The 17,568-nt window shown below is 36.0% G+C and overlaps 1 protein-coding gene across 2 annotated transcripts in view; it reads left to right on the forward strand.

Annotated features, from left to right (window-relative positions):
• Nucleotides 1-3,525: 3,525 nt before the first annotated feature.
• si:dkeyp-23e4.3 (rho GTPase-activating protein 7) overlaps nucleotides 3,526-17,568 on the forward strand; it is a 71,517-nt gene continuing 57,474 nt past the window's right edge. The window contains exon 1 of one of the 2 annotated variants that reach the window (XM_051878776.1): nucleotides 3,526-4,009. In XM_051878776.1, the coding sequence (XP_051734736.1) occupies nucleotides 3,889-4,009 (121 nt within the window). In that variant the 5' untranslated portion in view covers nucleotides 3,526-3,888. The remainder of the gene's footprint in view (nucleotides 4,010-17,568) is intronic. The other variant, XM_051878774.1, reaches the window with a different exon arrangement.

The following is a 17,568-nucleotide window of genomic DNA, read 5'->3' on the forward strand; positions in this document are numbered from 1 at the left end:
ATAGCTAAATAAATAATATATATTAAAATATGGATTATATACTTTAACTATATTTACTATATATAGTTTATATATACATATATATACAGTACATACATATATACAGTCAAACCAAAAATTATTCAGACACTAGATATACTTTGTTATATTTTTTTTTACTAATGGGTGCAGGACACTATAGTTCATTTCAGTGAGGATAGCAAAATCAGTAAAATACCAGTAAACCTGATAAAAATTTGGGACCAAAAATTATTTACTTTGACCTGACCATGTTTTGCTTAAGTGTTATCTGACATAATTAAGATAATTTTTTTCTGACACAGTTTAACTCGGAGATCTTGTCATATTTTATTATTATTATTTTAAACTATAGTGAATAAACTGTAATAATGAATGACGTTCAAGGTGTTTGAATACATTTTAGTTTGACTATATATCAGGTCACGTGAGAGGTGGCAATGTCTCCATCGCGCTATGATTGGATGTAATTGGTTATGATTGGATATGACTGGTTTGTGCGATAAATCCCACCTCTTGTTGACGTGCACGTTCCGCGCGTCAGTTTGAATGAACAAATGATGGAGTAAATGGGAAGACTAATTGAAAAGTAAGTAAACAGATCACCCAGTTAGATATCACCGCTTTATGTCACGTCAAAGTCAAACTTGAAATGGACTGAAAACACGATGACTAGGGGTTTTTTTTTTTTAGTGCAATCAGCTTGGTGAAATTAAAAATACAATTCGTGTCTGTGACAGACGGTGTTTACGGAGCATGACTGATGATCCAAAATAGCCTAAGCTGACAATAAACAAAAAACATCAATACACAAATAAAATATATTGTTTAAATTATTATTGCCTTTAGTTATTATTTTGGAATGAATGTAGAAATGTTTAAAACGCTAACTTGATGAGATTGACTTGGTTTTGATAAATAGAACATTTATTACAATACATTGTTAATGTAAAGTTACAAAATAGAATTGTATTTGGTTTCTTTTTTCTTTTTTGATGTAATGTAATGTTCATTTAACAAGGAAGATGTGTCGACGTTAAGAGAAATGCACATGAATTTACATTTGATTCATAAATAAATAAAAAATGTGCCTCCTCATTTCAGAACACCACTGCACGGCACTGCGTATATATATATATATATATATATATAATCTCAACATATTTTTCCACCTTTGATGTGATATTGAAACCAATAAAAATTAATGTACAGCAAACAGAAACTTTTAAGGAAAAGAACAAAAACGTCGCAAATGTGAACCAGATGCCTGTAGCACACTAATTTACAGGCACGCATGGAATTCCACAGGACCTAAATATTCACAAGTGGATTTTTGTGTCAATCAACAATGCCAGTTCATGATTTTTTCATAGAAAGAAACCTGACAGTTCCCTCTATGAAAGAATCATAAACTGCTTTTTCATCCCAAAAACATTCATGCAGAACGTCATGTTTAGTCGTGAGGAGCAAAGCTGGCGAAAAGACATTGCTAATTATATTTCACTGTTGAGATGAATGCGCATTTGAAGTTTCAACAAGCTCCACCATTTGCAATCTGTCCACAGTTTCTGCTAGCAGTAATTCTGCCATTCCATGTGTGGGGAAGAGTTCAAAGAAGGGATACAGGATGTCTTTTTAGCCATCTGACAAGTCCCACTGATTATTTTCACTACAAGGCCTTGCATTTTTAAGCTACGGTTTAAAGTTTAAAAAGGCAGATGGGTAGGGAACTACAGCAAAAAATAAACAAAGATGGCAGAATCTGTAGCTCATGCTGGGTATTTGGTATGTTAACACAGAATTGAATTATGTCTGACATATGGTAGCACAGCATCTGTGCCAGTGACATGCCATGATCCGGACTGCCAGAAGCTCAACATATTCTCTAGGGCAGGAAGAATCTGCCCGGGTCATTCCAGTTTATGTGTTCATGTGCTGTTTGCTCTGGCAACAGGAAGTACTGTAGTAGAACTGCTCAATTTGTATAGCTCAAACCCGGAAACTAATTTTGAGCAATGGGCTCCCTGAGGAGTTTTGAATGGGTTTTTAGAATGGGTTAGAATGGAATGACAACTCTCTGAGACTTTGGCATGGTAATGAATATGACAATGATACTGTATTTGGTCTTGGTGGAATAGATCTTGTACACTGCTGCTGCTGTTATTGCTGCTGCTGCAGAGCATATACAGAACTTGCCACTGCCTATACATATATGACACGCTGCTGTGAGCAAGGAAGACATGCTGCTGCTGTACAAGAATACATGAATCACCCCATAGTGGATCTATACAGATGGAGCTGGGGAAGGAGGAGGGTTTCAAAGGATTTCTGAAAGTGTGCTGCAAACTGCTACAGCAAGCAATAGGCAAATATCTGAATGTTGAGCGGCAAGCTCATTGACTACTGATACAGCGGGAAACAGCCGTGCCCTATAGAAAATGATTTATTTATTCTTTTTTTTTTTTTTTTGGACTTATCAGCACCATTTCATGACAGAACTTTGTATGGCTGTACATATTTCCACATCTTCCACAATAATAATAAAGAAAACTGACATTAAACAATAATAAATAATAACAACAAAAGTAAATATATATATATACACACACACACACACATACATTTGCTCATTTATGTAAAAGTAATTTGTTTTACATGTAACCAAAAGCAACCTCTTTACATTTTTAAAGCACACAATGGAGTCAAACCTCTTGTTTGAAGTGTGACTAATTTATTTTATTTAATAAAATGCAACAGCCTCTTCAAGTAATGTGATCTTAGTTTACTCATAAATTAAATATCATATATTTAGTCAGACTTGTGCTTGAACCAAGAAAAAAAACGTCTCGGTTACGTATGTAACCCTCATTCCCTGAAGGAGGGAACGGAGACGTACGTCAGTAGTGACCGACGAACGTCGAACGTGACCGACTGAAAGGGAACTACATATCTTCTGCAATTTTACTCACAAAAACAAAATCTTATTTTATTGATATTTAAATATTAGTAGTGTACAACAAGACAAAAAATATGAATTAAGAAAATGAAACTGTGAAAGCTGGAACCCATTGCGTATTAGCATTCGAATTTGGAAGATGACATAAGAAGAATAAATCCCCTGATCAGCACTAAAAAAGTACACTAAAAAAATTCACTCTTTCAACTCGTGTAATTATAAATGTCATCCTTTGTAAGCACAATGAGAACTTCGATTATTCAATAAATACAAGTTAACAAGGACACTGTGACAAGCCAATGAACAGATCTGTTTATTGAGAACCAAATTGTTTGTTTGGAATCAAAGAGTCAACCTCAAAAGGGCTGACAGTATGTAATATCAAAAACAGAGAAGTTCTCCTTTGAAACGGGAAGTTCCGGTAAAGCCAAAATGACTGGAGAAAAAGCAAAGAGAAAGATAAAGGGGGACAGTCCTTGCATAGTTCCCCACCCCTCAGCAAAAGAGACATCCAAACGTAATATTTATCTTAGCATCCTTCTTGGAAATGATTGTGTATGACTGGTGACCATCCAGATGCACAACTGACTTTGTCTTAGAGGCAAAAGGGAGATGAGAAGGGGTGGTGACGCTTAACCCGAAGTAGATGCTATTTCCTTTTCAGGCTCCTCTGACCCCTAACTTGGGAGGAAAAAAGTTTTCTCCCCCTTCCTCTTCACTCTCCCACTTTCTTTCTCTCTCTCTCTCTTACACAATCTCATTTTAGAGGGTGTCTGCAAAACTACATGCAGACTTTTTGCATCAAGTGTCAAGCTAGTAAGAAGAAACCTCCTTCTCTCCTGGCTCCCCACTGGACTTGGAGGATTCACGGAGCTCAGATGGAGTGAAAAGCGACTGGACAGCTTGGAAAGTGTATGGATATGGCACACACCGTGAAAACTCCACTCAGGAGGTCTTTCAGCGAGCACGTGAAGGATTCCACTAACAAGGCTTGGGATGTATTTTGGAAGAGTGCACGTGAGAAGCGTCTCTCAGGTAAAGTGATTGTGGGTTTCTCTGTTGTGGTCGACAGACCACCTTGGTGGTCCACTAACGTTCTTGCTGCATGATTTTCTCAGTGAACTTTGCATAACCGAGGTGTAATGACAAGCTAAACGTTTGTTTAAGCATACCAGGAGTGTGCATTGGGAAATCTCCAATGGTTTCAAGGCTTTATATGTGAACTGCAGCTAAATATGTATTTTAAAAGGCTGTTATATAAAACTGCACCTTCAGGTACAGTTTGTGGAAACGCTTCACCGTCTGTGTCATCCACTTAACTTCTCAAAGTTTTCAGAGATGATGGCTTTCCAAATGTCTAAAATGGTTTGAAACTTTTGTGGTTGAAAAAAAAAGAATACTCTGACATGTTAACACGAGCCAGTTAATTGCTCGGATATCCACATTACTGGAACCCCAGACGCATGAAAGGCACTGCAGGAAATGGCCTTTGGTCGATAAGGGGTCTAAATCTTCTTTGATAGTTTTTCTATTTCTTTCTTGTGAGGTCTCCTCTTGCTCAAGGGTGGGGATTTCTGTCCGTCATACATTACAAGCCTGTCCTAATATTTACGCCCTGACCCAGCTTGTCATAACTTGGTCCAAATACGGTCGTACACACATAGATCACGAGGTGCATCCAAGGATCTGTGTCGGCCAGATGCAGCCCATAAACGTGCAAGAACTCCAAAACGACATTAGCGCGAGAAAAGCTTTCTGAAAGCCAATTAAAACAGATTGTTGCCAAACACTAACTCACCCCAATTAAATGCGGCACGGCGCCAGGGACTCGCATTTGTCGTGGCACTTCACACGACACCACGGCCAAGTAAAATACAATGTGGCACTTGCAAAACGATGGTCTGGCATCTGGAGTAAACATCTGGCCAGAAAGATTGGAGCTTTTATCGATGTGGGCTGATGTGTGAGGTATTGCAGTATCTGGGTTACGTCAAAGTCGGAATACATGTGCGCGCCTGCGCAACGAAAACAATGATAATCACTTTTCCTTCTTTTCTATTGTATTGCTTCACTTATTTTTACCTGAGAGGTTTACACTGAACAGATTGTCCTCACCATTCAGTACGGTCAGCTCTTGTTTCACTCTTGCCAAGAGGCATTACCTCATCGCAGGAACCAGAGCCACGTGTTTCTGGTGTGCCTGTCAGAGCAGTGTTTGCGTGTGTGAACGATAGAGTAACTGTGTATAAAGAGTTCTGAGCTCCATTATGATGCAGAACAGGCCTGTTAGCTCCAGAGATTACTGTGAGAAAGCCTCACCAGATGTTGCAATCTTGAAAAAAAAAAAAAAAGAAAGAAAATGAGGGGGGGGGGGAGAGAAATAGAAAAGAAACATACACAGCTGTAAAAAAAAAATGGGAGGAAATGGGGTCAGATTCCACATTTTCCTAAGCTACAATAACAGCAAAGAGAATCTCTGAAAAAAAAAAAAAAAAAAAAAAACGGTTCTTCTTTTTACCACAGCCATGAATATTTTGCAGGTCATTTTGAGGAATTGTTTGATTTTGAAACGTCACATTGGGGAAATCATTGTTCTTCTGAATTCCTCATTTGAAAATGTTGTCATGACAGTTTAAAAAAAAGATTATTTTTGCAAACCCTCCTAAAATATAATTGGAAAATTCTGAGATTAAATTTGTTTCTAATACCATGTCCTAACCAGACGTGATGAAGCGACAAGTGATTTTGGAGTGGTAGCAGTTGGTTTTTGGTTACCATTGCCACTGTAGAAATATTATTCAGTGACTTATTTATCACACATCATTCATTTATTCTGCAACCAAAACTGTGCAACAATTGGGAGGGATGCCAAGTGTTCTCAACATGGCAGTCACAATGCAGAATTAAGCTGCATTTTCTAGGTCACTGATATTACTGCAGTGTTCATCTTATGGAAGCCTGTTTCCATCTCAGAGTACATAAAAAAAAAAAAAAAAAAGTTTAAAGTAAAAAATTAAGCTCATATTTTGAGATATAAAATACAACAAGAAAGTTGTAACTGTGAGATAAAAAGATAGTCACAATTACAGGAAATAAAGTTACAGTTGAGATATTTTGAGATATAAAGTCACAATTACATGAAATAAAGTCACAGCTGTGTTATATAAAGTAAGTATTACAAGAAATGAAGTAACAATTTTGATAAATGAACAAAAGTTTGAGATATAAAGTCATAATTATGAGATACAAAGTCAAAGTTGTGAGATATAAAATCACAATTATGAGATATGAAGCCTTGATTTTGAGATTATCCCCTGGTTTCACAGACAAGGCTTAAGCTAGTTCTAGACTAAAATGCATGTTTGAGCTGTTTTAACTGAAAGCAACTTGTACAGACATATCTTAAAATATGTCAGTGCCATTGTTTTGTCTCAAGATGTACACCAATAATGTTTTTTTCTAGTGTACTTTTATAAAAGATACTTAAATATCCTAATTGAACTAAGGCCTAATCCTGGTTTAGCCTAAGCCCCGTCTGTGAAACCGGGCTTATGAGTCACAATTAAAGGGTTAGTTCACCCAAAAATGAAAATTCTGTCATTACTTACTCACCCTCATGTCGTTCCACACCCGTAAAACCATTTTTGATGAAATCCGAGAGGTATAGGACTTGTCCATAGACAGCACTATAATCACCACTTTCAAGGTCCAGAAAGGTACTAAAGACATTGTTAAAAAAGTCGACATGACTACAGTGGTTCAACCTTAATGTTATGAAGCGACGAGAATAGGCCTGGGCGATAAAACGGTATCGATATTTATCGACGGTACGTCTTAATCGATGACGATAGAAAAGATGTTCGATATAACTCTCGATATAGTTTCACTAAAATGACGCGCTACGAGTGACAGCAAACAAGCTGCTGTAGAGTTCAGTTGCACAATCGCCACGTGAAATCAGAACACACAAACACATGAAAATGAGTGCTGTACCTGCCGGCGACGAGGAGATTGTGAATTAAAAAAAAGTATATATCAGCTCGTCAGTGTGGCAGTTTCATGGTTTCCTTACGTCTTACAGTTGATCTACTTGAAAGTTCGTCTTGAGAGAGCAGTTATGTCGGTATTAACAGCTGCACAAACAGTGCTTTCAATCACACAGTATCTTTATTTCTGTGCTACAAATATTCAGGTTATCACAGAAGTACTGAGATAAAAGTTTATAGTTCAGATAAACACTAATGTCTATATTATCGATCATTTAAAATAGAGTGCAGCAATTAATACTTTGTCAGAACCTCTAGTAAATTACATGTTTTTTTCATTTTAGTTGTCATTCAGAATTGTGATCTCGGTTTGAAACAAACAAAAAAGTTTCTCAATTTATCCAGAATTGTGCAGCTCTAAGTTTTTTTAACACTTATTAATTTAATCTTCATATAAAATATAACAAAGATTTGTTTATATTTTATTTTGCTTTGTTTCAAATTATTTGTTGTTTGCCTTAATTAAAAATGCATTGGTTAAATTCAAACATTTTTTTCTACTAAAATTTTTTCAATAATTATTGATACCGATCAATATGAAACACTGTATTGTGATACTTTTTTTAGCTGTATCGCCCAGCCTTAGACGAGAATACTTTTTGTGCACAAAAATGACTTTATTCAACAATATCTTCTCTTCCTTGTCATTATCCTAATGCTGGTGACAAGGAAAGCACATTGAAGGCTTCTGTGTTTACGACCGAATACTGGCTCAGTATTGGCCAAAGCTGATCATGTGAGCAGCACGATGCATGCATGTGATGCTGTCGCAGGAGCCGGCCAATAATGAGTTGGCGTTCTGACGTAGAATCTAGAAGTGCTGGACGTAAACAACATATGAGAATGACACAGAAGAGAAGATATTGTTAAAAAAAAAGTCTTTATTTTTGTTGAACCACTGTAGTCACGTCGACAGTTTTAACAAAGTCTTTAGTACCTTTCTGGACCTTGAAAGTTTTTATTATATTGCCATCTATGGATGAGTCATACACCTTTCGGATTTCATCAAAAATATTTTAATTTGTGTTCCGAAGATGAACGAAGGTCTTACGGGTGTGGAAAGACATTAGGGTGAGTAATTAATGACAGAATTTTCATTTTTGGGTGAACTAACCCTTTAACCTTTCTTTAATTTGAGGAAGTAATAAGCTCAGGAATACCAATTCATTTCTTTTGGTTTCTTTTCTTTCCCTTTTTTAAAGCTTTTACCTGATGGCAACCTAAAGTTACTCCTACATTTGGTTTTACTATATCATTTTCAAACCAGAATTCTTTTGAGTCTGTTAATGTTTTTCACAAGTGGCTTTGCTGGAATAACTGCAGGCCATCAGTAAGACAATAAATTCCACTGACTTGTTTTTCAGAGACTTTGCAGGTCTCCATTTCATAGGCTTTACCTGATACACAAATGTTTCAAAATATGAAAACATATTATAAAGACTATTATAAACAACAAAAGTCAGCTGACACCTCTAGGAACTAAAAAATACAGAAGACCAGTCAGGAATTCTGATACTGGGGTAGCAGAATTATCATTTGAACTACTTACAACTGGCCTCTATTACACCAAACGTTGAACGATCGATCGCATCTGTCAACGATTTACTATAAAAAATGCAAATAGCTGATTAGAGTAAAAGATTTACATGTGGACCTCTCCATAAATGGGGCTCAAAGGTTAGGTGGGTATGAGGTAGGCGTTCACACACCCTCATAACCATATATAATCAGGGTTCTCATTGCCGGCCAAGGCTCATTAAACCAGCTGCATCTCAGATTTACTGCTCAGTCTCCCTCTATTGTCCCATGTGACCAGGGGCTGATTGGACATTGGATGTGTTGGAATTTGTGCTGCTCTGGTCAATGGCAGTCTGTACAAATGTTAAATGTAGAATAACAATGAAAACCAGTGTTGGGGAATGTTACTTTTAAAAGTAATGCATTACAATATTGCGTTACTCTCTAGAAAAGTAACTAATTGCCTTACTAAGTTACTTTTTATGAAAAGTTACATTACTTTTGCAGTACTTTTTCTCACCTGGGCTGTGCTTGCTTGTGTTTTTTAATAACAACAAAAAAAGTTCTATTTTTTGGCAAATGTTAAGGCATTTGGAAAAGGAAGTTCAACAACACTCTTATTTCTAAATCTAAAGTATTTTTTGCTTATTAGTATGGTTGAATTAGATCATTAAAGGTCAGCAGCAAAGACACTGGTTAATAAAGTGAGATTAAATACATAAAGTATATTTGTGTAATTTAATATAGTTAATTATTACAGGTTTGCATAAAATTCTGAGATTGCATTTCACTGTTTTTATTCATTTTGAGGAATAATAAATCTTTTTGGCAAGTGAGATGAGTAAATGCATGTTCACATTTAGTCTAGAACTACAATAACCATTATGTTTACGCAGCGTGCACAACACCCCTGCACTTTATTACTCTCAACATGGAGACAGGAGAGCTGTCAGTCAATAAATGTGAAAAAGTAACTTGCGTTACTTATTTGAAAAAGTAACTTAGATATTTTGTTGTAAATTAAAAAAGTAATGTGTTACTTTACTAGTTACTTGAAAAAGTAATCTGATTACATAACTAAAGTTACTTGTAATGCATTACCCCCAACACTATCCATCCATCCATCCATCCATCTATCTATCTGATCCATCCATCCAGAACCAGGATGTCTGGGGACCTGGAAAAATACTAATAAACCAATTAAAATTAAAATTTTCTTGAGGTTACATTTGAAACCCCCTTGGCCCAATAATCGAATGGTGCATGGCTTAAAACTTCTGCATTCAGTGGTTCGAGAAGCATGTTTCCTGTTTTTCATATCTCGTTGGTTGTATATTATTGCCTCAAGACTCTAACAAGACATTTATGTTAAATTTTATGAAAACAAGACCAATGCTGAGGATCAGTTTCCAACATGAATAATGCAATACTGTTAAGATACAATAATATGTTTGCTAATAAAACATTTGAGAATGCCCCCCTGCTGTACCACCCCACAACTCATAAATTAAAGTTCACATGCTAAATGGCCGCTCAGAGGACTGACCTCTGTAACTGCCAAAATGTCCTCCATATGACTCTCAGAGCACTGTTTATGACTTTTCTCTCTCTAATGACCTCATTTTCCTCCCCTTACAGCATTTTCAAAAAGATAGGCTCTTCAGCTTTCCCTCATTTTTATCCAGTTCAAAAGGATAATCTGGAATTATGGCCTAATCAAAAGTCTCTTCCCTGAAGGAAGGATCCAGATCCTTCATTACCTTTGATGATGCATAAAATTGTCATCTCTCAGTGCTTGCACAGCCAAAGCAACTGCCACTACAGCCCTGCAAGTTATTAAATCAATACTTTTCAGCTCCACTCTACACCGTTGAGTACATGCAAATAACATCACGAATAAGAGTCTTGCAACGTCAAGTCCTGTGTACATGCATACTGTACAGTGCTTCCTTTAACATCCCTTACCAATTGAAGCCTACAGAGATATATTTTATAGAAATTAGAGTGCCATGTTAAGTTACCACTTGTAAAGCTCTTTAGATGAATAGAAATGGTTATGTGAACTTGATCCTTTTGACGCACACCCATGACTTTATGAGATCATCTGACCATGAAAACACAACTTTCTCAAAGTAAACAGTGAGCAAATTGGAATAAACAGCTTACATTAACCACTCTTGGAATCAGTCAAATAGACTAGCAATGAGAGTTCTTGAAGACTGATGACCAAAAACTGAGGGCACCGAAATTGAATGGCACTTTCTAGAAACGTGGTACACTTTGGTCCCAGGACTTTTTAATTGGCATTTTTGGCACAAATACCATGTTTTTTGTTGTTTTATATAAAATAATCCATCTAAATCCCCCTTTGGCCTGTCCCACCTCAAAAGTCTTGTCCTTTTCAACTGTAACCAATAATTAAAATCATTCAACATCATTATTTTGAATCAAATTGAAAGATTTGAAACTTTTGACTTTATATTTGAAATTCAATGAAGTAAAATAAAAGACAAAACATTTAGAGTGCAGCCCTGTTGATGCAGCCATTATTTTTTACACAAAAAAGGTATTATTTCTTAAAGCTGCAATCCATAACTTTTTTTTTTTGCTTAAAAATAAGCCAAAATAAATTTTTGAGCAAGTACATAAACTTCAAAACTATCTGCTTACCTTAACCCGATTCACAACAGTAAGCTTGTAATAATGTTTTCTAATCCGAGTGGTACTAGTGGTTTTCCATAGGAAATTCGAGCATGGCGCCATTCGTCTTTGCAGAAATTGAAATCTACAGGTAACGCTAATACACACTAAATACACACAGTCACGCAATGCTGATGTTGTTAACATTAACAATTTGAGAAAAAAGTATAACAGTAATAATTTGCACGGTTTGATGTGATATAAGCTAAGCGATCATTACATTTAATCACCATTGGTAGCACGATTTATTGTAATGCTTTTTTTTCTCAGTTGGTCAGAACAAAAGTGGCAGATTTGTTACTTACTTGTTCAGATGATATTTTCCGGTGAAAATTCTTATTTTGGTCATACTTCCAAGACTACAGTCTGTGATTCCGAAGTACAGTAACCACACGGGTGCGGTGACTGACAGCAAACATTAGATTTATCATGCATAACCCATGTAAAGATGATAATTCCGCGAATAACTGCAATTGCATGTTTCAAACAGAGATGGTGACATTGTCCCAGTGAAATAATCTCATTCAGTTTTCTCAAACTTTTTAAATATTGTTATGTTGACATTTTATAATGTATGAATGTCAAGCTCAACCATTCAACCCTGTTACACAAGTAAGTGTACAATTTTTTTCTTTCTTTTATGGAAAAATATTAGTTTATCAATAATTACAAACATTTGGTCCCAAAATAATTAGCCCCTACTGAGTAACAACTTAAGTTAAATTTCACCTAAATCTTCAACCCTGTTACCTTTAAAATATATAGTCAGTTTCACTTTATTTTGATGGTCCCTTTTGAACATTCTGTTGACTATAAGTAACATTGCATCTACATGTCTACTAACTGTCATTAGAGTGTTAGTAGAGTATTAGTAGACTGGTAGGGTTGGGTTAGAATAAGTTGAGATGTAGTTTTAAAGTAGAGGAGCATCACAATAAAGAGTTAGCAGATATATTTAGCAGACAGTCTACTAATACTCTAATGACTGATAGTTGACATGTAGTTGCAAAGTTACTTATAGTCAACAGAATGTTCAAAAGGGACCATCAAAATAAAGTGTTACCATATTGTCAATTTAATTTTAATGTTTATCACTATAAAATTACAAAACCAAATAAATCAGCTGATTATTAAATATAAAATAAAACAACTCCTATATATTCAGTTTGACATCCTGAGATTTCTAAAGGTCAAGCACAAGTTTTTCAGGCTGTATTTTGTACCATATACATTCTGATTATTAAAAGAGCTGGCTGATCTTCAAAATAATTGCTCCTTTTCTTTACACACACACACACACACACACACACAAACAATCAATACAGTCATCCCAAACTTTTATTACAGAGACATCCAGAAGAGAGCAGAACAGGCTAACTGTTCAGGTTTTGCAGGGCTGGAGTTCCAAGTTAGGAATCAAGGCTTTAGCATAATTTGAAACCATAGCTTTATCATTGCTCAATGTAGAGATTACTGGAAGCTCTGAAAGTTTTGTCTCTTGTTTCAGGGGCACTTTTCTATTCTGGTTCAAAAGCCCGATAAGTAGCCGTCTTCTAAGACTTACAGCAGTTTGCGTCATCAGTTTGAGCTCCAAAGGTGTAGGTTGCCTAATGGTTTTTCACACTGCAATCTGCACAGTGTCTTCTGTAGTGTCACTTGGCAAGCAAGTCTGTTATTCAAAGCCTGAGCTTAAGTGTCTTTCGCTTAAGCATGGAGAGTGTCATAGCCTTAAATGGCTAGACATCGTCTGGGAGATATCCAAGAGCCTAGTTTAGGTGTAGACTGTTAACCTTCAACAATCTCATCAAACTATTTCTGTCTGCTTCCTGCATCCACTTACAAAAACAAAATATTAAGCTGCTTTCTTGATTTGGAGACATATTGAACAGAAGCTCTGCACTGCTTTAAAAATGTTACAGAATGCAAAATACTCTGCTCCTTCACCAAACTAAGGCCCTGTCCACACGGAGACGTGTTTAGGTGTATACGCAAAAATGTTGTATCAGATAGGCGTTTTGTCCAGACAAATCCGGCGTTTTCAGAAGGTTAATCCGATATTTTTTTAAACTGGGTCCCAGAGTGGATAAATCTGAAAACAACGCTCTTGTGTTTTCGTGTGTACAGCCTATCCGTGTATTTTGTGAAACGATGTTGTCATCACCCCACGTGTCGACCCTAGTCACCACAAAACAGCAACAACAACAACAATAGCAGACTCTAGATGCTTGTGTTCATACTGCAGAAGCTACTGAACCAAAATAAAGCATTATTTCTAAGCTTTACTAAAGTTTGTATACAGCGCGCAAGGTTTATGCGCATGCTCCAAGTCTTATTCTCTGTTTTAAGTGTATCTCTGTGGCAGAATAACAGTGCCACATACTGGTCTGGCATGTATACTACATCGTTTTGAGCCGGTTTCAGCGGTTTCGTGTGTACGCAGATATTTCTTGAGACAAGGAAAAAAAAGTTCGGATAGGGAAAGATCTGGCTTCGTGTGGATGGGGCCTAAGAAAGACATATTTGAATGTGCAGTAAAGATGCCGATATTGACAGCAGAATGACCTAAATCACTCACAGTACCTTTAAACTCTGGCTTTCCATTGCTCAGACTTTCCATTAATGTGTAGATCTACACTGAAAAATTGAAGTGAAAAGTGATTTTAGTAAACTAAACTTAAAGCTGCAGTATGTAACTTTTTTTTGGTTAAAAAATAACAAAAATCAGCTATTGAGCAAGTACATAATACACCATTGTCTCCCAAGCATGATTCGCTACGGTAAGCTTATAAAAATGACTTACAATTTAAGCTGTCAGGTCTGATTTCATGGGAAATGTCAATTTGAGGACATTTATCCTTGCGTGGTTACATCACGTCTGTAAACAGAAAAAAGAAAATCAGGCTAATGTGGCCTGTGCTGAGGATGCAGTTGCTTGGAAAGTTGGTTTCATATGGATGACATAATTTGAATTTTTCATTTAAAAGTAGACATTTCAAGCTTTCTATAGACATATTTCTCATGTCTGTGGCAAGTATTGGCAAGGTTGTGGTGTATTTTTGTGATGTGCTCCAGAAAGAAGTTCACAGAGACCAAAACAAAAGCAGCAGATACGTTAGGGATAGTTCACCCAAAAATGATAATTCTGTCACAGTGTTAATTTTGACAGCAAATTTTGATTTAGTATTAGTCACAGTATATAGACTAAAATGCCATTTGGTTTTAGTCATATTTTAGTCATCTGAATTGTTTTAGTTTTAGTCTAGTTTTAGTAGACTAAATTTCCAGTAGATTTAGTCGACTAAAATCTAATGGGTTTACTTAAATTGTAATACATCAATTAAGAATTTCTCTAAAATTTCCAAACCCATTATATACTCCTGGAGAAAATATCTATTAACCTGTTAATATGAATGATATTAAAATTTGAACATGCAATACAGACACAGATTTAACTGCTGTGACATATAAAATAATATAATCTAAAAATTAAATAAAACCATTTCTCCTAAAGAACAACATATGGTCTTCTAGCTATTAAAGCTATTAAAGAGCAGTGAGTGAGTTTTTCTGTCTTTTGTTGTTTGATTAATATTAAGGGCAGAGGATGTTCTAATAAACCTGCTGTCACTTTAAGACTGAATACGTGGATCCAATACACTGATGCACATCTGATATTCTGATAAAACTGTTTACATTTTCTTAAGACATAACTGATTGTGTTTACATGAATACTCTCCAAAATGGACATTTTAACAATGTTGTGTGTATTTGTCCGTTCAGGTGTGAAGACGCGAAAGAGAGCTCAATTCAGTACTTGTACGCTGTCTGAGAGGCGGATTTCTGTGCACGGCTGCGTGCTTCGGGTGTGTGTGCACAGAAAACCGCACCAAATAGAGCTCTCTTTAGTGTCGTCACGCTTTTTCAGATTTATATGTCTGCTCTTCTCTTTTTCCCAGACGTTTACATTTTTTTTACTTTTTATGAGACATGCAGCAAGTGTATGCCAACTTATCTCAGCACGTTACAATTCAGATGTGCGCATCTACAGCGGAGGACATCAGTTCGGACTGGATCTCTTGCCAAATCGTCCCTCCCTAACATTTTCATCTATTTTTTATTAGTTGACAAAAATGTCAATAGATTTTCATCATAGTTTTTGTCATTCAAAGCTGTTTTTTTATTTAGTCATTGTCTCGTTTTTGTCTGTGAAAAAATGTGAAATTAACACTGTTCTGTCATCATTTACTCACCCTCAAGTTGTTCCAAACCTGTATGAAATTCTTTCTTCTGCTGAACACAAAAGAAGATAATTTGAAGAATGCTGATAACCAAACAGTTGATGGACCCCATTGACTTCCATAGTATAGAAAAAAAAAATACTATGGATGTCAATGGGGCCCATCAACTGTTTGGTTACTGAGTAACTTGCAAGTAACTTGCAATTTTATGTTTCAAAAAGAGATGGCGATAAAGAGGCAAAAGTTCTGTACTGCAGCTTTAATTTTCTGTGTTTGTCCAACTGATTTGTATAAATGTATTTGAACTGACAAAATGAAAAAGGTTATCTCAACTTTTTGGAGTAAGGAAAACCCATTAAAAAACTACACAAAAAACAATAAGTTGAGTTTTTTTTTTTACAGTGTACAGTTTAATACACTTCTGGTCAGTGAGTTACCTCTACTGATGCCCTCTTTAGAAATAAAATTACCCCATTGTTCTGTTTTTTTTTTTTTATTATTTTTTTTTTTTTTATTTGGTGCTTATATAACTTTTATAGTGCCTTGTATTTATTCAACAGGGCTACAGGGCCCCTCATAGTTTTCATTATGCCTTCTACTGATTGCTGATAACAGAATGTTGCAGAGTCCCGAGACATCTAATCCCCATTGGTTCCTGAAGAACATCCAATTCTGAGACCAATTCATCTGCATGCCGGGCTGCATGTGGCGGAGGACGATAAAGGAGGAGCCATTGAAACTGAATCACCGGCGCTTCCCAACGCCTCTTATTAGTTTTGATCTCAATCTAGTTTCACGCACAGCTGGAGAGATATCTCAGATTATTTCCAGTAGAATCATGATAAGTAGGAAGATAGGATTCCTTGATTATATTCTAATGTTGGGCTTTGTTTAAACCCTGAAGCACTATTGTGTGCGCAGAATGAACATGGAAACAGGAAGTGACAGTTGCGTGTTGAGCTCCTGAGCCATCTGACTAAGACATACTTCCACTTTTGGGACCCAGAGAATATGTGAAGCATGGCGTGTTTGTTATCTTAGAGAGTTTCACATAATCCATGAAATGGATTAACAGTATCATCTGGTTAGTAAGTAAAATAAGTATTAATAAAATAACCTTCTGTTTATTGGTGATTTACTGATACTGTAGATCCGGAAGACTGCAAATATTATGAAAATGATAGCACAATTCTTTACAGCAGTGGGGGCTGAGAAGAAGGGCCTGAATGTTTTTTAAAAATTTTTTTTTTTTTTTTTCAACAAACGGTCAGTGAAAGGAGGTTTTTAAGCTTCTTACAATGTTGAAAGTGAACCTATGGTTATATTAGCGCTGTCAATTTATTAGAGGTTTTCAACCCTGTTACGAAAATTTTTAATGTCTCAATACAGCCTATCCATCCGTCTGTCTGTCTGTCTTTCTGTTTATCTGCAATTTTACTGAAAATGTCAGAAACTGTTTCAAACAGGAGTATTTACTGATGGCATATTTATGGACTTTTAAGGTAATCAGCGAATCTACCTAGTTCACATTGTTATAGGTGTTTTATTCTATTAAATATCTAAATGTTAGTGTGAAGAAAAAATATATAAATCTGCATATGCGAGGGACATCAGTTTTTCTCATGTTTGCTCACTCCTTTTAAGTTATCTTGAATAAAACAGCTAATTTTTTCATGAAGCACATACAAAAGACCTAAACCGGAAGCGATCCGATCTGTTTTAAGGAATACAGAAGTTAAATTGTGCATAACCCCTATTGCATTTGTGTTACGTACATTATTGCAATAACATGGCCTTACCCCTTTGTTGCATGTTCTCTGGGGGAAGAGTTTATGTAAATTTTAGGGTTAGTGATGTTACCAACCCAGGAAGAAGCTCGTTGTAGTCCCTACCAGCCGTTCGTTGTAGTCCTTAAAGGAACACTCCACTTTTTTTGAAAATAGGCTCATTTTCCAACTCCCCTAGAGTTAAACAGTTGAGTTTTACCTTTTTCAAATCCATTCAGCCGATCTCCGGGTCTGGCGGAACCACTTTTAGCATAGCTTAGCATAGTTCATTGAATCTGATTAGATCGTTAGCATCTCGTTCAAAA

Source organism: Ctenopharyngodon idella, chromosome 21, assembly GCF_019924925.1.
Source record: "Ctenopharyngodon idella isolate HZGC_01 chromosome 21, HZGC01, whole genome shotgun sequence".
NCBI lineage: Eukaryota > Metazoa > Chordata > Actinopteri > Cypriniformes > Xenocyprididae > Ctenopharyngodon > Ctenopharyngodon idella.